General features: G+C 42.8%; 2 protein-coding genes across 8 annotated transcripts in view; both read right to left on the minus strand.

Annotated features, from left to right (window-relative positions):
• LOC118400619 (vesicle-associated membrane protein-associated protein B-like) overlaps nt 1-2,340 on the minus strand; it is a 41,170-nt gene extending 38,830 nt beyond the window's left edge. The window contains exon 1 of the mRNA XM_035797640.2: nt 1,992-2,340. Within this exon, the coding sequence (XP_035653533.1) occupies nt 1,992-2,049 (58 nt within the window). The 5' untranslated portion in view covers nt 2,050-2,340. The remainder of the gene's footprint in view (nt 1-1,991) is intronic.
• Nucleotides 2,341-2,940: 600 nt separating this feature from the next.
• Nucleotides 2,941-24,618, minus strand: LOC118400622 (ras-related protein Rab-22A). Of its 7 annotated transcripts, none has more exons than XR_008074655.1 (8): nt 24,316-24,618; nt 23,735-23,814; nt 20,770-20,851; nt 13,832-13,903; nt 13,225-13,331; nt 11,407-11,516; nt 10,282-11,156; nt 2,941-9,526 (listed from the first exon to the last, which is right to left on the minus strand). XR_008074655.1 is itself a non-coding variant. In XM_035797643.2 (7 exons), the coding sequence occupies exons 1-7, from the start codon at nt 24,349-24,351 to the stop codon at nt 11,056-11,058; spliced, it is 588 nt and encodes a 195-aa protein (XP_035653536.1). In that variant the 5' UTR covers nt 24,352-24,618; the 3' UTR covers nt 2,941-11,055. The 7 variants fall into 7 exon arrangements, 1 of the variants encoding a protein (XP_035653536.1); XR_008074650.1 differs by having other exon boundaries at nt 10,247-11,156; XR_008074654.1 differs by having other exon boundaries at nt 10,177-11,156.
• Nucleotides 24,619-25,515: the final 897 nt, after the last annotated feature.

A 25,515-nucleotide genomic window follows, 5' to 3' on the forward strand; every position in this document is an offset into this window, starting at 1 on the left:
ACTTGAAATCACTGGCCACTTTAATAAATGGATCACTAGTCACTTTAATAATGCCACTTGAATAAATGTTTACATAAGTTGCATTACTCATCTCATAACGAGATAACATAATGAGAGACAAAGTGCTGATGCAGAACCAAATTTCAGAATTGCACCTATTCTAGTAGAATATCTCCCCATGAAAAATACAAATAATATACATTTTGGGGGAAATTGATCCACGGACCTACAAAAAGGGCCACCAGTTGCCCATTCCTGCTCTATATTGACAATGACTTTGTAGGCATGCTAGCACTGGGTTCCCCAACTTGTTCATGTTGAGGCCCCGTAAATAACAAAAATAACACTATCAGGCTTATACCTGATTGTGATTTGACCTAACAGAAGTCTTGAAATTTTAGTTATTTCTGTCACTTTGCTGAATACCCTGAAAGCCCCATGCAGATCTCCGGGGGACCATGAACCCCAGTTTGGGAACCCCTGTACTTGGCCGGGTGTCTTGGGATTTCCTTGAGGTAAACCTATTTCTCCTAGTTATCAATTAGTGGGCTCAGTTTGTTTGCAATGAGCCAAGACAAACAAAATGGCTACCTTCAGAACAAGCAGTGCAGTTTAAAGCTGCTTTAACTTTTTCTGGGACCCAACCAAATTCACATAGAAATGTGAGTTAAAGATCTGCCATTCTCATTGAAAGCAAGTCTAAGACATGGTAGATCTGTTCTTTGTGCTCTATTTATGTTTCCCTTTCTTAAGTTTAGTTTTTGCATCACTTACTTTCATTTTTGTAAACCAGCTTTAGAACAGCTGAAAATACAATATTTTTGGTTATTGAAAATATATTTCACAGCGGTTTATATGGTACAATGATTCTCTACACTATATGTTGCTTGTTTTGTCACAAACTGAAATTCGGCGAGGTACTAGAATTTTAGCAACCAGGAAATGGCAGAGCAATGTCTGCATATTGCACCTTTAAGCAATGGATTATATTGGCTTGACAAGGCAATAGGGCATCTCAAATTACTGTGGAAAGACCATATATATATATATATATATATAATTCAACAAACACTGATGAAAGGCTATTTGTTATTTTGTATCTCAAAAATGGCCTAGAGTCACATTGTGATAATGCTTCAGGGAACGTTGCCTATTGAGTGGAGTCAATAAATTAATATTTAACTAACTGGACACATTGTAATTCTTAGGATGCCCAGTACAAAGTGTCCATATGGTATCCTGACCCATATTGCTGCTTTCCACACCTGGTCATGAACAACACTTGCCAATTGATGAGAAGAACCGCCAGATAGCAATATAGCTAACGTTAGCTAGTATTTCATGCCCAGTTCCATCTTGCTAGCGGTTAGACTAACCGCTAGCTAATTACAGTAACTAGCAAACTAGACAAATTAGTTAACGTTAGCTGCCTATCATGATGCTTTCAACATGCATGTTGGGACAATCAGCTGCTATTCATTGTTAACTCATAAATTACACTGACACGATTGTCGTCGGACATGAACGATAATAGCTGCGATTCAACCAGTAACTGTATTTTGACATTGTGCTTGAAACACAGCTAGCACAATAATAAACAGACTGACTCGCCTAAATTACTGGAACGATATTGCACAATGCACCTGAAACATAATGCACTAACTGACGTTACTAGGCTAGCTACCAGCTAACTAGTTACCTTACTAGAAGGTCAACTCGACATTATTAGCAGTAAAGACTTGTCAGGGAGCTGCAGGAATAGCTAGCTAGCTAGCAAGCACAGGTTAATGTTCAGGAAAGGCTGTGTACGCTGCCAACCAGTCGTTTGAAATTATTCTCCTCCCTAGCTCACTGTTATTTTACAAATTAATGGGCATATGGTGTGCCCCCTCCTTATTAAATGGGCCTGTTACTAACTACCCCACTCACAAAAATGCCCCCCCCCCTCCTCCCTTCAGAGTTGGGCCCTCCCCTCCTCAGTAGTATCTTACCTCGGAATTTCAGTTCGTGCTGTGGCTCCAAGAGCAGGACCTGATCTTGTCTGGCCATGACCCAGCGGTTCCAAGGGGATAGCTCAATGTAAATCGTTTCCGTAGATTACTCCTGTTGTGGTGATGTTAGCTAGTGTTATCGTTAGAGTTATTATTATGCTAATTAACTATGCGATTATCCTGTCCCCCGGTCAGTGCAAATAGCCAGGGAGCTACTAGCGGCGGTTGTGATGCAGCAAGAAAGGAGAGAGGCTTTGTGCAACGTCACAGCCCCTGCATAGCCACTCAACGAGGAGTGAAGAGGTGATGCGAGACGGAGTCCGGGCAAAGCTTGGGAGTTGGGACACCTAAGCCTGGGAGGGAGGGACAGGTGTCTCATGCTCATCAATCTTTCTCAGGACCTTCTTATGTATCATGTTATCACAGTGTTATGGCCTCTTATAATTAATGCCATACATCATGCATTTCTAACGACCTATAATGGCATTCCTGTTAATCCTGTAGTTTCAGGCAAATGCAAATTATCACCCTTCACAATGTCCCTTTATAACATGCATGTGACACACAGGTTTACTTGAAATAACTAACCTGATTGACCCCAGTGTTGGCGTGTTGAGAGGTTGTCAGGTGAACGTTCAGCATCCTCAGCACTATTCAAAGTGCAGCATGGAATCCTATCCCAGTGATACACATGCCTGAAGAGTCATGTATTAAATATATATATATATATAAATAACCAGAAGGCTAACTGCCACTGGTGCAAGAGGACCAATTACATAACACCACTTTCACTTTATCTCCCTGACTCACATAAGCACACCGCCTCCAAGGTACCTCTGGTCCAGGTCGTACCTGTACCTCTTAACTTAGAAGAGAAATGTGCACCAACACCCTGGACCAGAGATATTCACAGCACAGTCCAGCAGACAGTATCCCACTCACACACAAATTCCTTCAATATGTTTGTATTTATTAGTAAACTGCTTGACAATTCCCTTTTAGACATTCAACAAAACAATGCTAACATGTTTCAGACTCTTTTTTTTTGTGGTTATTGTTTACAGTCATTATGACAAGTATGAAAGCTAAATATGTCAAAGTAGTGGTGGAGTTACTATACATGTGTAGATCTATGCCTGGTCTTGCATCTCCGACAATGTAACATACATTATATTCAATCTTACAGGCTAAATAGTCATTGATTTGTGTGCATGTTTGGTGGCATCTACATCGAATAAGACAATTCACATAATATGTTGCTGAAAAATCTCTCAGGACCAGCCTAAGACTGTTGGTATTTTTCCCCAAAAATTATTAATGCAACTGGTTGTCTTTCTATGATAGGCCCTTAGCACTCCAATGCCAAATATGTCAAATTCAGTAACTTTATCTTTTCACACACCAGACATAAATGAGTACACCTAGACATTACACTGTTATTGATGTTACAAATATCTACATTTCCAACTGTTAAGCATTAGAACAAATGTGAGCAATGCAATTGTGATGTGTGTTATTGAAATAACATTTTAAAATGTCACAGAGAAGAAGCTGCCTCATCTTCTACAACGATAGAGAGCAAAATAAAAAGTCACTGTAAAATAATGATTGCTGGAATACAAAAGGCATATGATGCAATGCCATTACAAAGGCTATGAAAAAAAAAGAAAATGATTTACTCAAACAGACAGTACAAGACGTATTGGGACTTGTCTGGTTAATATTTTTTCAGATAGGTTTGCTGCAGAAAAATGTCAGCAAAATAAATCAGCAATAATATACCTAAAAAGGTAAGGTACACAAATATTTCATCTGAAAGTGCAGTTGTAAAGTACCAGAAATACATTTCCCTTTTTAATAAATGCACTGTCCTGGCTAACTACGATATCATTTCAAGTGGAAATCATTGAGGAACACTTAAAAACGCCACAACCATAAAAACATTGTATTTTTAAAGGCCTTTTGAATAATTGATGATCAGAAGCTCAAAACTTAATCAATCACTAAAAGTAACATGTAAGCATATTATAGCTCATCAACAAGCTCAGGACCCTGGGACTGAACACCTCCCTATGCAACTGGATCCTGGACTTCCTGACAGACCGACATCAGGTGGTGAGGGTAGGCAACAACACAGTAAACAAGCTGACCCTCAACACAGGGGCCCCCCAAACTGTGTGTGCTTAGCCCCCTCCTGTACTCATAGCTCGCCTCAAACTCCATCATCAAGTTTGCTAACGACACGACGGTGGTCTGCCTGATCACCAATGACTATGAGACAGCCTACAGCAGCGATTCCCAAACTCGGTCCTCGAGACCCCAAGGGGTGTACATTCTGTTTTTTTCCCTAACACTACACAGCTGATTGAAATGATCAAAACTTGATTATTAAAATAATCAACTAATCAGCTATGCAGTGCTAGGGCAAAAAAACTAAAAACCTGACCCCTTGGGGTCCCGAGGACCGCATTTGGGAAACCCTACAGTGAAGAGGTCAGCACAACAACCTCTCCCTAAATGTCAACAAGACCAATGAGCTGATCCTGGAATTGAGGAAAGAGGGGCCCCTCCAACGGGGCTGCAGTGAAGAGGGTCAAGAGCTTCAAGTTCTTCTGTGTCTACATCACTGAAGACTCATCATTGTCCTCCTACAACAGCATAGTCGTAAAGGCGGCACGGCAGTGCCTCTTCTCCCTCTGGATGCTGAAATGATTTGGCATGGCCCATCAGATCCTTAGGAACTTTTACAGCTACACCACCGAGAACATCCTGACTGGTGGTATCACTGTCTGATATAGCAATTACAACGCCCTCGACCGGAAGGCCCCACAGAGGGTGGTACGGACAGTTCCACCTCATCATTGTGGGTGAGCTCCCAGCCATCCAGGACATACATGCCAGGCGGTGACTTAGTAGAAGATACTGGTGTATCAAGGCTCAGACAAACAGACTCATCAGCCCCTGGCCATGTGGTTTCTTAATTACACTAAACAAAAATATAAACGTAACATGTAAAGTGTTGGTCCCATGTTTCATGGGCTGAAATAAAAGATCCCAGATTTTCCATTCTAAACTTTTAGTGTGTATCTCAAATTTTATGCAGAAATTTGTCTACATTCCGGTTAGTGAGCATTTCTCATTTACTAAAATAATCCATCCACCTGACAGGTGTGCATATCAAGAAGCTGATTAAACAGCATTATCATTGCACAAGTGCAACTTGTTCTGGGGACAAAAGGCCACTAAAATGTGCAGTTTTGTCAAAACACAATGCCACAGATGTCTCAAATTGAGGGAGCTTGCAATTGGCATGCTGATTGCGGGGATATACACCAGAGCTGTTGCCAGAGAATTTAATGTTAATTTCAGTACCATATGCCGCCTCCATTTTAGAGAATTTGGCAGTACGTCCAACCGGCCTCACAACCACAGACCACGTGTTACCACGTCAGCCCAGGTACTCCACATCCGGCTTCTTCACGTGTGGGATCGACTGAGGAGTATTGCTGTGTGCAATAAAGCACTTTTGTGGGGAAAAAGAAACTCATTCCGATTGGCTGGATCTGGTTCCCAAGTGGGTGGGCCAATGCCCTCCCAAGCTCACACATGGCTGTGTCCCTAAGCAGTTATGTGAAATCCATAGATTAGGGCCTAATACATTTATTTCAATTGACTGATTTCCTTATGAACTGTAACTCAGTAAAATCATTGCGTTTATATTTTTTGTTCAGTATATACACACACACATATATATATATACACACACAAAAAAAATGAGTTATACTATTTTGATATTGATTACTGCACTGTTTGGTAGAGCGTGCAAGTCAAGCATTTCACTGTACTTGTGCATGTGACAATAAAACTTGAAACTAGATCTTCTCAATACCTAAAAATTCTTGGCACATTTTAGTAACCCTTGCCATAAAGACAATTATTGCACTGACATGGTTGTCAAAAAAAAAAAATCCTGAAGAACATTACAGTCAACCCTGCTATTAACACACCTTCCCATCAGCACTGATTATAATGGAAAGGACAAAAGACTCTAAGACAACTTCACCTCAAGAGACCCACCCTGAAACACAATTATCCCTCCTATCCCTTAAACAGGGTGCAATTGTGTACTCCTCCCCGCTCATTTAAAAGCATTGGGTTAGATTGGTGTCCACTGAATACAGAGAGTTTTTCCATCATATTTCTTAAACCAGTCATTTCCTTTAAATAAATGAAAGGAAGTGAACAAATGCACACATTACGATAAAGGACAGACAATTCAGACGGCAGGCTGGCCAGTCCACAGCTAGAGGCAGGCTGGCCGGTCCACAGCTAGAGGCAGGCTGGCCGGTCCACAGCTAGAGGCAGGCTGGCCGGTCCACAGCTAGAGGCAGGCTGGCCGGTCCACAGCTAGAGGCAGGCTGGCCGGTCCACAGCTAGAGGCAGGCTGGCCGGTCCACAGCTAGAGGCAGGCTGGCCGGTCCACAGCTAGAGGCAGGCTGGCCGGTCCACAGCTAGAGGCAGGCTGGCCGGTCCACAGCTAGAGGCAGGCTGGCCAGTCCTCAACTGGTGTTAAATGTGGCCCATTCACGTGTTTTCGGCAAGAGAGAAAGACACTAGGAGGAAATCAAAAGGGGAACAACTACATGGATCACTCTATGCTAGGCATTATCCCTAAATTGCCTGTCAAATGGCAATAGGTCAGGAACTAAAATGTGAGACTTTACATTACTGTACGACACAAAGGAGCAATTTAAGAGTGAACACATTGCTGTGTTCCTTCATCGCTTCTCTTTGTATTTTTGGACAAGGTGTTCCAGATGCACACCATATTCAAGATTTCCTTAATTGCTTGCTTCACAGCGTAGTGAAGGCAGCCAGCAGCAGAAAGAAGAAGCAAGGGGAACGAATGAAACAGGTCCCCGGAGTAGAGCACATCATTTGGAATTGAAAAGAGAGCACGGTTCATCAGCGGGTCAGCATGTCAATGGAAAGCTGTGCCTGGTTCTCTGCGGGAAACCTTTTCTTTAGAAAGATCTAAAGATTGTCGACTTGTTCTTCTTAGAACAAGTCCAGTTTCCAGATATGGTCCTTTTTTTATCTCTGGCCAGGTAGTAAAACTATGTTGGATGTGCGAGCCAGTGCTTATTCTGTAAAGGAATGAGAAAAGAACGATGATTTAAAAAAAAAAATTTATGGGACAATTAAAGAATTGGCAGGACCTCACAAAATCACTCTCCTGTAAAACGGTCATAACAAAAAAAAACAGTGAGAGATCGCAGACGGACGGGGGTTGCCAACTAACACAAACAGTTCAAATGCCATTTCAAAAACATTGAAACGCAATGAAAACACTTGTAAAAGGGCTGGCAGTATACTCCAAGCACTCCAGGGAAATTCATTTACAGAATTTCAGCGATTGGCTAAATAAAAAAATAAAAATGTTTTACCTTTATTTAACTAGGCAAGTCAGTTAAGAACAAATTCTTAATTTTCAATGACGGCCTAGGAACAGTGGGTTAACTGCCTGTTCAGGGGCAGAACGACAGATTTGTACCTTGTCAGCTCAGGGGGTTTGAACTTGCAACCTTCCGGTTACTAGTCCAACGCTCTAACCACTAGGCCACCCTGCCGCCCCAACTGTCAACTATTAAAGTGGAAAACGTTAGCAGTTATAACCGCACACTTGCTGACTGCCAGTCTTGTCAGCACTCAAACAGCCTGGGCCTCTAAGATACGAGGCCTCAATGTAGAAGACAGCAATAAAATGACTCCTTTTCGGTGGTAACCATCAACCAGCCAAGTTAAAATCCCTTTTATCAAACACATTTTCCCTCCAAAGTGTCAAGGCTAAAGCAGTCACTGAGAGACACAATGATATTGATGAGCACTGAAATTGTAATGGAGAAACAATATGACAGAAAAAGCACACATTACCCCCATTAGGGATCAAGCGGTTTGGCAAACACCTGCCGTGGCCCTGTGCTGCAAAGCACTGTGTGAAGGTCCTTAAAATGTAACAGACTACACAACTACACTTACCATCATGCACCTGACTGATCATCTACCTGGTTCACAAGAGTTAGAGTTGGGGATGTTTCTTCTTAAATTTGGGAAGAAAAATAAAATGGAACAATGACTTCTTTTACACTAGCAGAATTTAACAAATAGAACATTCGTGTAGAACATTCATTTAGTCTCCTGTTGGAAAATAGATCATGTGGTTGTTCCAAGAGAAGAAGCACTGCATGCTGCAGATCCAATGATGCCATGACCCGTGTAGAGGTTTACAAGATAAGAACGGAAATAAAATCTGTGTAAACTTTTCAGAAGTATTACAAGACATATACAAAAAAGCAGGGAGGGGAGCTCTTACAACTTGGGGAAACCATAGCAACTGCTGTGGCTTTGGACCACTCGGGGACAATTCACACAGAAAAGCTTCAAGGACAGGACAGATGTAGGATTCCTCTCAGATGGTACCCCATTTCTCTAAACTGAGTGGACAAATCATTAGGAATACCTGCTCTTTCCATGACAGAGAATGACCAGGTGATCCCTTATTGATGTCACCTGTTAAATCCACTTCAATCAGTGTAGATGAAGGGGAGGAGACAGGTTAAAGGATTTTTAAGCCTTGAGACATGTATTGTCTGTGTGCCACAGTGGAGGCTGCTGAGGGGAGAACGGCTCATAATAATGTCTGGAACGGAGCAGATGGAATGGCATCAAAGACCTGGAGACCATGTGTTTAATGTACATGATACCATTCCACTGATTACGCTCCGGCCACCACGATCCTGTTCTTCTTAAATTAAGGTGCCACCAACCTCCTGTGGTGTGCCATTCAGAGGGTGAATGGGCAAGAGAAAAGATTGAAGTGGCTTGAACAGGGTATGGTAGTAGGTACCAGGCGCACCGGTTTGTGTCAAGAACTGTAACGCTGCTGGGTTTTTCACGCTCAACAGTTTCCTGTGTGTATCAAGAATGGTCCACCACCCAAAGGACATCCAGCCAAATGGACACAACTGTGGAAAGCAATGGCGTCAACATGGATCAGTATCCCTGTGGAACGCCTTCGACACCTTGTAGAGTCCATGCCCCAACGAAACGAGGCTGACAACTCAATATTAGGAAGGTGTTCTTAATGTTTTGTACAGTCGCTGTATAAGGTGCACTACTTTTGACCAGAGCCACATAGGAATCTGGTGCCATAGGCTTGGACGAGCCACAGATCTGGAAAACGGGAGGATGAAGTGAACACAGCAAGGAGGGGGGTGAGACTGCCATAGACCTACTTGGCGATCCTAAAGGATAGCTGCCATAGACCTACTTGGCGATCCTAAAGGATAGCTGCCATAGACCTACTTGGCGATCCTAAAGGATAGCTGCCATAGACCTACTTGGCGATCCTAAAGGATAGCTGCCATAGACCTACTTGGCGATCCTAAAGGATAGCTGCCATAGACCTACTTGGCAAACCTAAAGATAGAGGCCATAGACCTACTTGGCGAACCTAAAGGATAGCTGCCATAGACCTACTTGGCGAACCTAAAGGATAGCTGCCATATGTAACAGTATACTTTTAAACCGTCCCCTCGCCCATACCTGGGCGCGAACCAGGGACCTTCTGCGCACAACGACAACAGTCACCCTCGAAGCATCGTTACCCATCGCTCCACAAAAGCCGCGGCCCTTGCAGAGCAAGGGGAACTACTACTTCAAGGTCTCAGAGCAAGTGACGTAACCGATTGAAACGCTATTTAGCGCACACCGCTAACTAAGCTAGCCGTTTCACATCCGTTACACTCACCCCCCTTTTGACCTTCCTCCTTTTTCCGCAGCAACCAGTAATCCGGATCAACAGCATCAATGTAACAGTATAATTTTAAACCGTCCCCTCGCCCATACCCGGGCGCGAACCAGGGACCTTCTGCACACAACGACAACAGTCACCCTCGAAGCATCGTTACCCATCGCTCCACAAAAGCCGCGGCCCTTGCAGAGCAAGGGGAACTACTACTTCAAGGTCTCAGAGCAAGTGATGTAACCGATTGAAACGCTATTTAACGCACACCGCTAACTAAGCTAGCCGTTTCACATCCGTTACACATAGACCTACTTGGCGATCCTAAAGAATAGCTGCCATAGACCTATTTGGCGATCCTAAAGAATAGCTGCCATAGACCTACTTGGCGATCCTAAAGAATAGCTGCCATAGACCTACTTGGCGATCCTAAAGAAAAGCTGCCATAGACCTACTTGGCGATCCTAAAGAATAGCTGCCATAGACCTACTTGGCGAACCTAAAGAATAGCTGCCATAGACCTACTTGGCGAACCTAAAGAATAGCTGCCATAGACCTACTTGGCGAACCTAAAGGCTAAATACTGAGATCCAATTTATGCTTAATCCAAAAATGTAGTCGGATTCACCGTCAGGATGGTGTGACACAATTCAGCTCCACACCACATCACTGTGCGCATCTCAAATTTTGTAACAATACAGAGTGCTCCGTATAACTCCGCAGTGACATGATTGGTTGACGGTAGGAGTGGGCGGGAGGTCCTGCATAAACACAAACTCACTACCTTGACAACTTCCTTCACAACAGCTCTGTGCTGCTTGGTTAAGAGCAAGAATAATAAAATGCCCTGACTTCTGCAGAGGTCATATCACTGTAAATGCTGCACGACAAATACAGCGCCTTTAAAGGCTGTGGACTTCATTTGAATCTTTTGGGCTCCAGATAGGCATTAACAACACAAGGCTACAGCTTCACAATAACTGAGCCAAAGTTAGCCGCATTGAACGATGAGATATGGTCATATATCCCAGTGAACTGTAATTTGCTCGGCTGCTCTCTCTTTACAGTGTAGCATTAGTCGCAGGACGCAATGGCGGTAGTAATCAGGGTTTCCTGATGGAGGAGTGGAATTTACAGCTCCCAGGTCTCTGTGACGCAGGTCTGTGGTTAGGGGGGGGGGGGATTATGGAGGCTGCAAGCAGAGAAGGGTCAGGGGTCAAGGGTGAATGTGGGGACTACGGTCAGGAATCACTGGCAGCATCAGCAGCAGGTCCGGGTCCGGGTCTCTGAGGGCCGCCGGCGCAGTTTGAAGCCATTCCCTGCAGCCCCTCCCCCTGCATCTAGGACAGGGATCCGTTGACCTGCAGGCGGGAACAAAATGTGCAAGAGGGACAAAAAAAAAAAAAAAAGTTACGCCCAGAAACCATTGGTTAAAATAGGAACATCAGCAGAAGCTCACACAATATTGCTTGGTACACTTAAATAAACAAGGACAATTTCAGCCATTGTACACCACTAGTAATAAACATGGTAAACCATAAAGCATATATTTGGCCTAAAAGATTGGATGCCTCCAAAAGCTAGTGAAAAAAAAAAAAAAAACACACTTACTTATCTCTATAAAGACCTCATTGATGTTAATGGCGTTCTTGGCGCTGGTCTCCACAAAGATGGCGTGGATGGAGTCGGCGTAGTCCTTGGCATCCTTCTCCGAGACCTCCCTATAAAAGACGGGTGTGTTCAAGTCTTAACCAGTAACAGACGGGGAAGGGGGTTCTACTAAGCTATGTGCAATTGTTTTAAGAAGATCATACCAAGGATCATTTAGTTATTTGATTTAGAATTTTAAGACCACTCGAAGTATCAAAAAAAATATATACAGAATATTTTTTGGTGTCTTGCTGCTATTAGCCCATACGAACGCATTGAATTACAGATAGTCCTTACTGCTATTAGCCCATACGAACGCATTGAATAACAGATTCACTACATGGAACAACAGATAGTCCCCCAAAAATCTGAAGTAAGTTTGTTCTGAAGTGCCTGTCCTTTATCTGAGAGATATAAGAAAGACCAGGAAACATTTAAAACATTTTTACATGTATTTAACCCCTTATTTTCTTGGCACTAAACAGTCTCCATATACTAATAAAGGTCCTCTGAGTAAATTAAAAAAGGTTTGATATACAGTACCAGTCAAAAGTTTGGACACATCTACTCATTCAAGGGTTTTTCTTTATTTTTACTATTTTCTACATTGTAGACATCAAAACTATGAAATAACACATATGGAGTCATGTAGTAACCAACAAAAGTGTTAATAAACAAATCAAAATATATTTTATATGAGATTCTTCAAAATAGCAACCCAATGCCTTGATGACAGCTTTGCACACTCTTGAGATACATCCAATGCAAAAACAAATATCTCTAGCTTAAACAGAAAGCTTTTAAATGGGGATTTTTATGGGTGCAGCTCAATACTGGGGAGACATGAGCCAAGAATTCACGTCAGCCTGTCCAGTTGTTTCACATCAGTGCAGATGAGAAAGAGGAGGCACGAGGACACACCCCTTCAAACATGAGACGAACCCAACAGGGAGATGAACAGAGAATGGGACCCAAGGTGGCACCACCCCACCAGTATCACAGTGCTCATCTCTGCTAGACTTCTTCCCCCAGTGCTACTATTCTGTCATTCAATCCAGCTAATGCTCATCTTATTACAGTGGACTACATGGAGGCGAACAAGCATCGTACGCTCCCGAGTCCACTCCGGACTGCAAACAATAGCATATCCATGTTTCTCTTTTTCAACCAGACCTGTGCTGTATAACATTTCCATGTACAGTCATGTCTAACAACTGCTTAGATTGTCAACTAAGACTAATACTAATGGATAGTAGATGGGAAAAAAATGTCATCGATTTTCAAGCATCAGTTCTCTCCATTGCTTCAATGCAAATTAAGCTACTCTAGTAGTTAAAGTCCTCTCATCTAAAGCCAGCATGTTTGAGTGACATTAGATAAACTGGGAGAAGTATATCTCCAGCAGAGAGCTTGTTACCGTTCCTCAGTACGTTCAAATTGTTGGGAGTCGAAAGTTTCAAGATACATGCTTGGCTCGGTCGATGACGTCCCTTGCACAAACAAAGCGTGGAATGAGTCCTTTAACTTTCATTAGAAAATGTAGCACAAGCAAATCTCGTGTCAACAATTCAGCGATTCCTCTGGTAAAATGAGAGTATGGAAGCCATGCTGCTGATTTGTAACAATAAACCAGTGTCTGTGTCCCAAATGACACCCTATTCCCTATATAGTGCACTACTTTGGACCAGGACCCTGGTCCAAAGTAGTGCACTATATGGAATATGGTGCCATTTGGGACGCAACCATGTCTTCCTGGGGGGACATGAGGGATTTATTTACCTGGCATCGGATAGGTCACACTTGTTGCCAGCGATGGCTACCACGATGTTGGGCGGGCCGTGCTGACGAAGCTCCTTCACCCAGTTCTTTAACGTCTGGAACGAGTCCTGAGAAACAACGTTTCGAGCCATTCTTACTAACTTTATAGTATACAGTATATAGGCCTAGTAAACATCTTATATTGTAAGATGTCAGAGTTTGAGAAAATGTTATGCAACGCATGACTGTGTGGGAGTATGTGGTTTAAACATTCATGAAAAACATAGGCGATGTAAACATGATATGCAGACAAATGGGTGTGCCTCTCTCCACATGGAATGTGAGAGTGGCCAGTATCAGATGTTTACTGAACATGCCTACATTGGACTCAGTGACCAGTGGGCCCCCATAGTTGCCTACAGTTGACAGCAGAATTCTGTGCATGGATACCTGTGTTTTGCAAAAGGTCAATCTATTTAGAGATTTTTTTTTCTGTGGTAAAAAAAATATAATTGAGCAAAATTACATCACAGGAAAAGAGTGGTACAGTGTCCTTTTAAACATGAGGAAAAAAACAACAACTAAACAAATGTCATATCACAGCATGTTACCAGAGGGAAAACTTTACCTCTTTAGTGATGTCATAAACAATGATGGCTGCCGCAGAGCCTCTGTAGTACATTGGCGCCAACGCACGGAACTATGGGAGAGAAGTGGAGAAAGAGCACGGTGAGTAATGGACTGCAACCATTCTTCAGATAAAGAGGCTGTCCCTCTGGACAGAGAAGATAGTTGGTTTTCTAAAGCTTTCAACAGGGATTTATCTACAGCCAAACCGGTTGCACTGTTATAGTGAGGTCAAGGGGCCATGTATGCATTTGTGGTAGTGTAGATCATAATTAAAGTAACAGTACATGACTTATCCTAAGAGATAATGCTATGCTTTAAAGAAACAGTGACAGACATTTTTGGCTCATCTTCAAGGATTGTGTATCTAGATCGCTCGTAATTTTTTATTTAGGACATCCATGAGAAAATCAAAGGCTACCAAAATAGCATTGCAATACGTTCTACCGACCGTTTCCAAAATATTACACAGTCAAACTACCCAATCTTTATTAAGCCGTATACGGTTACATTTCGTCACCGTTACGTAACTTACTTCACTTTCCGTTTTACCTGAACGTGTTATGAGATAAAACATCCAACTCAAAATGGAGGGGTGAAACTAAAGCAAAGAGAAACGATGGACCTTTTTGAAAACCCTAAAAGGAATTCTGTTCCAAGCCTATATGCCAAGTGGCTTTCGTTACATGGGAAGTATGGCAAGCCTTTCCATCGAGGACTCACATGTGGTAAGCATCAGGATAAAGAGGAGCACAATGTGTCAAAGGCAGTTAGCCATTTCATATTAATGGAGAACTATACATTTGGTCTTCACCCAGCAGATCACAAATCCCTGCATAATAAAAACAAGCTGAGTTTACAGCGTTTCCCATTCCATTGTTGGGGGGTGCCTGATGTTTGCCAGTTCTCCATTTCTTCTGGTATAATATTTTCCAAAAGCTTATGAGTTCTGGCTTGAAAATGCCAATGCAATTAGCATATGCCTGTGTTCATAGAACTCTAAATCAAATGCATATTTCAGACCTTTCCTTCCACTGGATGGGTAAATGCAAAAAGGTCTCTGCGATTACTGTTTTTAAACCTGTTGTCAAGCTTAAGGATAGTTCACCTAACTATTGGACGAGGAGAGACAGTGATCCATACTTTGGTTTCATTTACCTAGCTGCTGTCACCAAATGCGAACCTAAGCATTCTTCTCCAAATACCAAATCCAATATCTCTAAAATGTGCAGGCTACAGCCTAAATTACCTGCAGAAAAGTATCTTCATTCACAATCAATTTCAGACTCACTCTTTCAAATTATGTGAACACAAGCATTTTGATATTGTTGAAAAGGCATGCAGCATATGTTTGATTTGGTATGATTGTTATCACGTATACTGAGAAGTAACAATGAATGGTATTCAGACCATCTACTGTATGAAGAAAAACAAACAAACAAGTGGAAGGTAACACACCTGTCATAAGTTAGGCTACCATTTAGACTAGATCCTCCTACATCTTAGGATAATCTACCACACAAATCTTCTAACATAATTAGCATATTTAACCATGAAAGGAATAATAGGCATGTAATCTATTAGCTAATGAAATAAAGAGATTAGCTTTAAAACAAACAGGAGTGATCCCAGTCATACATTGACTTGGCACGACCTGGGCCAATTCTCATTTTCCTTTAGGATTAAAAGGAATAAACTATCCCAGCTTGGAATGACACGGTTACCTCAGGAAAAGCACACATTCCTAGCAATTATAGTTGTTACTGGCCCCGAGACTACCGGAGGGAGTCCAACTTGGGATACTTGGCAGATGGCGGAAAGGGATGCTGCCTGTCTGACTGGCTAGCGATGTGTAGCTAGACGCAGTACAGCCAGTCTTGTGTGGTCCCCTTCCAAAGTGTATCCAGAGAGCATTTTCACAGTGAGGGCTAGAATCCACAACGCATCTCAAAGTAGGAGTGCTGATCTAGGATCAGGTCCCAACCTGTCCATATAATGTTATTTCATTATGATAGAAAAAGGTGAAACTGCCTACTTCGAGAGGCTTTGTTGATACGGGCCCAGACATCCGGCCACACCAGAGCTGTAAAAATAAAACATTTAAAAAGCGGCCCTTATTTTGCTAAACATGTGTAGATGATTTACTGAAATTATGAGCCTGGCACCCAATGAAAAGTGCCCGTCCATGCATGAGCAAAGGGGAGACCCAGCTTCTTCTCTGTGCAGCAGCAGGGTGAGATGGGAGGTCTCTGGACAGGGGTGTTGACAAGCACAGCTAAGATGATGCACCCGTCAGGCCATCAGAGGGTGCATCACCACAGCTCTAATCACAGCTCTCTCTCATTCCACCGGCTTCTACTAAACCCCTCAACCAAACTCCAATACTGTTATTTACACAAACTGGTTCTGATGACCACAACTTCTCCAGAGGCGATCAGCATCGAAACAAGGCAGCTGCAGATTTACAATGAAGGAAGACAACAGTGAAGCAGGCCAGAAATGTTCCCATCTTCTCGCTCACAGCCGTGGAACACTGGGAGAGACGGAGTGAGTGTGTGCGAGAGAGTCCCAAATCCCTTCCTTTTGGCTCTACCCTCTGAGTAGATCTGAACGCCTCAGCAATATGGTGTGGGCTTCACCACTACCCTGAATATACCTATGCAGAGAGAGAGCAGGAGAGCTGGCAGGGAGAGTGGCTGTGGATCAGTTGGAACTAGGGAGCAGGCAGAGAAAGTGTCTTATCTTAAGGGAAAATGAAATGTAAGCGTTGTTTCAGGCCAAGCCCTCAGACAAGCTCAAAGAACAGAAGAAAAAAACCTGTTTTATCTCACCACCCCTCTCCAGAACACAACACAGAGGAACAGACTAGAGGTCGGCCGATTATGATTTTTCAACGCCGATACCGATTATTGGAGCCCCAAAATCCCCACTACCGATTAAATCGGCCGATTTAAAAAAAAATGTATTTGTAATAATGACAATTACAACAATACTGATCACTTATTTTAACGTAATATAATACATCAATAAAATCAATTTAGCCTCAAATAAAATGAAACATGTTCAATTTGGTTTAAATAATGCAAAAACAAAGTGTTGGAGAAGAAAGCAAAAGTGCAATATGTACCATGTAAAAAAGCTAACACTTAAGTTCCTTGCTCAGAACATGAGAACATATGAAAGCTGGTGGTTCCTTTTAATAGGAGTCTTCAATATTCCCAGGTAAGAAGTTTTAGGTCGTAGTTATTATAGGAATTATAGGACAATTTCTCTATACGACTTGTATTTCATATACCTTTGCCTATAACAACATCCAATAGTCACTTTAGTATTGCCAGTGTAACAGTATAGCTTCCGTCCTTCTCCTCGCCCCTACCTGGGCTCGAACCAGGAACACATCGACAACAGCCACCCTCAAAGCAGCGTTACCCATCTCTCCACAAAAGCCGCGGCAGCCCTTGCAGGGCAAGGGGAACAACCACTCCAAGTCTCAGAGCGAGACTTGGAGTGGTTTGAAACGCTATTAGCGCGCACCCCGCTAGCTAGCCATTTCACATCACATCGTTATACCAGCCTAATCTCGGGAGTTGATGTCAAACTTGAAATCATAAACAGCTCAATGCTTGAAGCACAGCGACAAGCTGCTGGCAAAACCCACTAAAGTGCTGTTTGAATGAATGCTTACGAGCCTGCTGGTGCCTACCATCGCTCACTCAGACTGCTCTATCAAATCATAGACTTCATTATAACACACAGAAATACGAGCCAGGTCATTAATATGGTCGAATCCAGAAACTATCATCTCGAAAACAAGACGTTTACTCTTTCAGTGAAATACCGAACCGTTCCGTATTTTATCTAACGGGTGGCATCTAAATATTCCTGTTACATTGCACAACCTTCAATGTTATGTCATAATTACGTAAAATTCTGGCAAATTAGGCGGCCCAAACTGTTGCATTTACACAGACTCTGCATGCAATGAACGCAAGAGAAGAGACACAATTTAACCTGGTTAATATTGCCTGCTAACCTGGATTTCTTTTAGCAAAATATGCCTTCTTTAAAATATATACTACTGTGTATTGATTTTAAGAAAGGCATTGATGTTTATGGTTAGGTACACATTGGAGCAAGACAGTCCTTTTTCGCGAAATACGCACCGCATCGATTATATGCAACGCAGGACACGCTAGATAAACGCGTGGAGAGCAATGTAATCAGGTGGTTAGAGCATTAGACTAGTTAACTGTAAGGTTGCAAGATTGAATCCCCGAGCTGACAAGGTAAAAATCTGTCATTCTGCCCCTGAACAAGGCAGTTCACCCACTGTTCCTAGGCCATCATTGAAAATAAGAATGTGTTCTTAACTGACTTGCCTAGTTAAATAAAGGATAAATAAAGGTGTAAAAAAAATAATAATTCGGCCAAATCTGTGTCCAAAAATACAGATTTCCGATTGTTATGAAAACCTGAAATTGGCCCTAATTAATCGGCTATTCCGATTAAATCGGTCGACGTCTAGAACAGACCATTATCTCACCACCCCTCTCTAGAAGACAACACAGAGGAACAGACCATTATCTCACCACCCCTCTCTAGAAGACAACACAGATGAACAGACCATTCTCACCACCCCTCTCTAGAAGACAACACAGAGGAACAGACCATTATCTCACCACCCCTCTCTAGAAGACAACACAGAGGAACAGACCATTATCTCACCACCCCTCTCTAGAAGACAACACAGAGGAACAGACCATTATCTCACCACCCCTCTCTAGAACACAACACAGAGGAACAGACCATTATCTCACCACCCCTCTCTAGAACACAACACAGAGGAACAGACCATTATCTCACCACCCCTCTCTAGAACACAACAGAGGAACAGACCATTATCTCACCACCCCTCTCTAGAACACAACACAGAGGAACAGACCATTATCTCACCACCCCTCTCTAGAACACAACACAGAGGAACAGACCATTATCTCACCACCCCTCTCTAGAACACAACAGAGGAACAGACCATTATCTCACCACCCCTCTCTAGAACACAACACAGAGGAACAGACCATTATCTCACCACCCCTCTCTAGAACACAACAGAGGAACAGACCATTATCTCACCACCCCTCTCTAGAACACAACACAGAGGAACAGACCATTATCTCACCACCCCTCTCTAGAACACAACAGAGGAACAGACCATTATCTCACCACCCCTCTCTAGAACACAACACAGAGGAACAGACCATTATCTCACCACCCCTCTCTAGAAGACAACACAGAGGAACAGACCATTATCTCACCACCCCTCTCTAGAACACAACACAGAGGAACAGACCATTATCTCACCACCCCTCTCTAGAACACAACACAGAGGAACAGACCATTATCTCACCACCCCTCTCTAGAAGACAACACAGAGGAACAGACCATTATCTCACCACCCCTCTCTAGAACACAACACAGAGGAACAGACCATTATCTCACCACCCCTCTCTAGAACACAACACAGAGGAACAGACCATTATCTCACCACCGTAAACAGGTATGCCAAACGTCATGTTTGTTACGATAACGACCATAAAAAGTTAGCTATATGGCACAAACCCATCCGGAGCCAGACTAGTTGTTGTATATTAACCTGGTTTCAGAACTGTATTCAACAGAGTATATTAGTGTACATGTATGATACGTTTCTACATCGTGTTATATTACTCATGTGGTGCATCTTTTGAAAGATAATCTATTTCAGTCGTCAGTCTATGTGGGCTACAAGGCATTCCAGATTTAACATCACAGCAGATCATGTTGCGAGTGGCTCCTAGACTTTCGCCTCTCACGTTATGACTGCTGATGAGCCACTCGTCTGGACTGTTCAAAGGACGATGCACATGGAAGGCATGATTTAGCATAATGTGGAGTGCGCTCCAATGACACAGTACACATAGATGATAGAGCTGGGAATTGCCAGGGACCTCACGATCCTGTATTATCTTGATACTTCAGTGTCGATATGATATGTATTGCAACTCGATATTGCGATTTGATGTTCCAAACATATAAATCATTATATGTCTGCTGCAGAGGGACAAGAGAGCCATGAGAAAATTAGTTTTGATCAGTCATGAAAATAAAAGTACTGAAAAATATGGTAGTGGCTTACTATTTAAAAAGAAGATGGAGAACAAGCTCGAGGATGAAAAATACCAGAGTTTTGGCACAGGTACAGTCGACTAGCGCTAGTAGACAAAACGCAACTTTACAAATCGATATCTGGAGTCAAAATATCTATATAATACCCTCAAAAACAATATTGAAATATGAAACCGTATCAATGTCCCCCCCCCTTCACTAATAGCTGAAAGTGAAACTTTGCTGTGGTAGAGTGAGAGAGAGGAAAGAGAAGCTGATGTTTTGGTGGGGGCAGCTAAATGTAAGCTAAATATCGCCCCCTATCAGGTACAATGACATACTGCACTTGGAGTATGTACCTTCAACATATATATTATTTTTTATTTAACTAGGCAAGTCAGTTAATAACAAATTCTTATTTACAATGACGGCCTACCCTGGACGACGCTGGGTCGATTGTGCGCTGCCCTATGCGACTCCCAATCACGGCCGGATGTGATTCAGCCTGGATTCGAATCAGGGACTGTGTTGCTTATTGCACCGATGTGCCACTCGGGAGCCCTAACATAGACCTCTATGGCCCTGGTCAAATTCCTTAGAAATGTGGTGTTCTTTCTTTCCTTCCTTTCTTTCTTGATGTAATCTCTTATCTGATTGGATAGGTCAGTGAGAGCGATACTTCCAACATGTTGATTTCACATATCATGTGAGATCGGTAATTAAACAAGGCCTATATCTAACAGGGACCACTTCATCTGGAGAAAAATATATTGTAAAAGATACAAGATTACTAACTCTCTCTTGCCCTGCAGTGTCCCAGATGAGAAATTTGTGAAGCTCATTTTGATACTGCACGGTCTTTGTCATGAAGGATGCCCTGGAAAACAAAAATACAACCATACAATGCGAGTCACATTTCAAAATAATGTTAACATGGTTTAATACAGTGTTTCCCAACTCCAGTCCTTGACTTCCCCCAACAGCACGTTGTAGCCCCAGACAAATATACAGTACCTGATTCAACTCAAGAGGACCTGATGATAAGTTGACAAGTTGAATCAGTAGTTCTTGTCCGGGGCTACATTCAACATTTGTACTGTTGGGGGTACTCGGGGACCGGAGTTGGGAACAACTAGTTTATGACACTGAACAAAAATATAAAATGCAACATTTAAAGTGTTGATGCCATATTTCATGAGCTGAAATAAAATTGTACATATGCACAAGAAGCTTATTTCTCGCAAATGTTATGCACAAATTTGTTTACATCCCTGTTAGAGAGCATTTCTTGTTTGTCAAGATAATCCAACCACCTGACCAGTGTGGTATATCAAGAAGCTGATTAAACAGCATGATAATTACACAAGTGCACCATACAACACAATGCCACATGTCTCAAGTTGAGTGTGCAATTGGCATGGTGACTGCAGGAATGTCCACCAGAGATGTTGCCAGAAAATGTAATGTTCATTTCTCTACCATAAGTCACCTCCGACATAATTTTAAAGAATTTGGCAGTACGTCCTACCAGCCTCATAACCGCAGACGACGTGTAACCACGACAGCTCACGACCTCCACATCCAGCTTCTTCACCTGCGGGGTCATCGGAGACCAGTCACCCGGACAACTGATGAAACTGTGGGACTGCACAATGTAATAATTTCTGCACTGCAATTTCTGCACTGTCAGAAACCGTCTCAGTGAAGCTCATCTGTGTGCTCATCATCCTCACCAAGGTCATGACCTGACTGCAGTTCAGCGTCGTAACCAACTTTAGTTGGCACACAGGAGAACTGTGCTCTTCAAGGATGAATCCTGGTTTCAACTATATGGGGCAGATGGCAGACAGCATGTATAGCGTTGCGTGGGCAAGAGGTATGGTTGGCGGTGGGGTTATGGTATGGGCAGGCGTAAGCTATGAGCAACGAACACAATTGCATTTTATCGATGGCAATTTGAATGCACAGAGATACCGTGATGAGATCCTGAGGCCCATTGTCGTGCAATTCATCCGCCGTCATCACCTCATGTTTCGCATGATAATACACAGCCCCATGTGGCAAGGATCTGTACACAATTCCTGGAAAGCTGTAAATGTCCCATTTCTTCCATGGCCTGCATACTCACCAGACATGTCACCCATTGAGCATGTTTGGGATGCTCTGGATTTAAGTGTTTGACAGTTTTCCAGTTCCCACCAATATCCAGCAACTTTGCACATCCATTGAAGAGGAGTGGGACAACATTCCATAGGACAAAATCAACAGCCTGATAAACTCTATGCGAAGGAGATGTGTCATGCTGCATGAGGTAAACGATGGTCACACCTGATACTGACTGGTTTTCTGATCCACACCCCTATCTTTTTTTAAAGGTATCTGTGACTAACAGATGCATATGAGTATTCCCAGTCATGTGTAATCCATAGATTAGGGCCTTGATTTATGTATTTCAATTGAATGATTTCCTTATGAACTGTAAATCAGTAAGATCGTTGAAATTGTTGCGTTTATATTTTTGTTGAGTGTACAATAAGGCTCACCCTTTTACCACATTACAAAAAAAAGTACAGAAGTGATACATTGATTGATTAGCCTGGTCCCAGATCTGTTTGTGCGATCATGTCAACTCCTTGCCTCTCACTGTCATGAGTTGACATGATAGCAGAAACAGATCTGAGGCCAGGCTATAAATGAATAAGACTGGAATGACATCACTCCCAGTAAATCCCAATATGTGCATGCATTTTTCTAAATGTATTACTCAATGCATTGGCAGGCAGTACAGCACAGTAAGGGGCAGGTTAGAGATGTGAGCCAGCAACCGGAGGGTTGCCAGTTCAAATCCCAGATCTGCAGGAAAAATCTGGCAGGAAGTGAGCTGGCAACCGGAGGGTTGCTGGAATCAAATCCTACATGCCATTGCACTTAACTTCCCACAACAGCTCACTGGGCACCCAGTGTAACAGCTCACTGGGCACCCAGTGTAACAGCTCACTGGGCACCCAGTGTAACAGCTCACTGGGCACCCAGTGTAACAGCTCACTGGGCACCCAGTGTAACAGCTCACTGGGCACCCAGTGTAACAGCTCACTGGGCACCCAGTGTAACAGCTCACTGGGCACCCAGTGTAACAGCTCACTGGGCACCCAGTGTAACAGCTCACTGGGCACCCAGTGTAACAGCTCACTGGGCACCCAGTGTAACAGCTCACTGGGCACCCAGTGTAACAGCTCACTGGGCACCCAGTGTAACAGCTCACTGGGCACCCAGTGTAACAGCTCACTGGGCACCCAGTGTAACAGCTCACTGGGCACTCAGTGTAACAGCTCACTGGGCACCCAGTGTAACAGCTCACTGGGCACCCAGTGTAACAGCTCACTGGGCACCCAGTGTAACAGCTCACTGGGCACCCAGTGTAACAGCTCACTGGGCACCCAGTGTAACAGCTCACTGGGCACCCAGTGTAACAGCTCACTGGGCACCCAGTGTAACAGCTCACTGGGCACCCAGTGTAACAGCTCACTGGGCACCCAGTGTAACAGCTCACTGGGCACCCAGTGTAACAGCTCACTGGGCACCCAGTGTGGCAGCCCCCCCCCCACACACACACCTCTTCAAAACCTGTGTATGTACTGTATGTGTGTATTTTTTCCAGAGCGGTTGGGTTTGAAAGAGTAAGTCAAATTTCAGTTGGACCTTGTAGGATAGGAAATCATCTTTCCAGAATATTTAGTGGGTGAAGGACTATAACACTTACCCAATAGTTGGATTAATGTTAGGGTCAAAGTTGTCCTCCACAAACCTCCAAACAATGCTTGACTTTCCAACCCCAGTGTCCTGAAGAATCACAAGGGAAAGGAGTTTAGTGAATGTTAGAATTCATCCACTCGGTTACTGCCAAGACCACACAGACCATTAACTCATCGTCAGGATAACATCATTATGTGAAGAGAATACCCCATTGGTTCAAGAATAAGAAATATTCCTACTGATATGATGCAAATATTTCGCAACACTTGTGCAATACATACACATGTAATGTTTATCAACATTAGTCTGGACGACTAATCTACTACTGATGAGTAAAATAGAGTGATGTCATTTAAATATTAGCTAACAGACTAAACTCCATGGTCAATGGAGTTTGACGAACTGGTCTCTGCCCCACTCCGTTGGTGGAGTTCATCAGAAACGTACTTCGCCATGGAGTTCAGCCAGCTACATATTAGTTAGTGCGGTGCACAAAACGTTTAGTAGCATTGCTGTGGCGTCTGTCACTTGACATACTGCAATCTGAATGAACAGATAGTTAGATGAATACAAATCAGATTGTCTTACCCCAAGAAGGCAAACCTTTAACTCTCTCAACGTCATATCGATCTCCGAATTAATAGAACGTTTATGAACATTCCAACCACTTAACCGATCGCTACCTAGCTGGATGTTTCAGTAGACAAGATTTTTAGCAAATAACCTCTCTTTTCATCAAATACCTATATTCAAATCCCAAACAGATTGACGAGAAGCAAAGAAAGAATGAACTTCTCAAACTCAGAACTTTAAAAATCACTGATATAATTTGCCATATTATGATTACTGTAGGTGGAAAGCTACAAAATAAGGCGCAGACTCCATCTTGAACTACGGTCCAATGTCGTGTCACGTGACACTCCGTAGTTATTTTTAGTTTAGAAATGTATGTAGCCAACACGCTTTCTTTATGTTCGTTTTAATAATACCAACGTATATCTCCTACATATTTAACTACATTATTGTTTACATTATTATTATTTTAAACTTGAAAAACTAAATCAGGAAGTACTTTCAGGAAGTAGTATTGGCTACGTTGATTGTAAGCCATAGAGATAGATAGGTGACTCGTCTTCGTATCTGTGACAAAATGGCCAGCTGTGGAGTTTCTAAACCCAGAGGCGCAACATCGCGATATTTCCAGAAACGCTTGCCAAACAGATCAGGCTGGGGTTTGAGAAGTGAAAAATGATACCTTAGTTGTTAATTTTCTTAAAATGTATTGCCAAAACCTAGATTTGGCCAATGTCTTAAGTAGTTGAACGGCTTAATACTCCAACCTTGTGAAATTACTTTGTATCGAAGGAGTGAGAAGTAGTTTTAGCCTATCTTCAAAGCCTGCAGTCCAAATTCAAAGTAGACAGTCCTCGGCCCTAAACCCTTAATTAAACATTTTACATCGTCACACCCGGGGCGGCAGGTAGCCAAGTGGTTAGAGCATTGGGCCAGTAATTGAAAGGCTGTTCAATCAAATCCCAGACCTGACAAGGTAAAGAAATAATAATAATAATGTTCTGCCCCTGAACAAGGCAGTTAACCCACTGTTCCCCGGTAGGCAGTCATTGTAGATAAGAATTTGTTCTTAACTGACTCTGAGTTAAATGAAAGTAAAAAAAAATAATTTTTAAAAAAGTACCTTAAATGTCCCTTGCCCAAGCGAGGGAGAGTGATGATCGGAGAGGCAACATCCTTGGTGGAAATCTTGAAATTGAGCTTAAAAACAACCAA

Source organism: Oncorhynchus keta, chromosome 21 (assembly GCF_023373465.1).
Source record: "Oncorhynchus keta strain PuntledgeMale-10-30-2019 chromosome 21, Oket_V2, whole genome shotgun sequence".
NCBI classification, from domain to species: Eukaryota; Metazoa; Chordata; class Actinopteri; order Salmoniformes; family Salmonidae; genus Oncorhynchus; species Oncorhynchus keta.

What these genes read in the sequence shown, in the direction of transcription:
- LOC118400622 (XM_035797643.2), bottom strand. Translation starts at nt 24,351, where the DNA reads ATGACGTTGAGAGAGTTAAAGGTTTGCCTTCTTGGG. An exon ending in ACACTGCAGGGCAAGAGAGA is followed by an intron (nt 13,904 to 20,769) that starts GTTAGTAATCTT and finishes TCTCTCCCATAG; the next exon opens with TTCCGTGCGTTGGCGCCAAT. An exon ending in TTTATGACATCACTAAAGAG is followed by an intron (nt 13,332 to 13,831) that starts GTAAAGTTTTCC and finishes GTTGTTTCTCAG; the next exon opens with GACTCGTTCCAGACGTTAAA.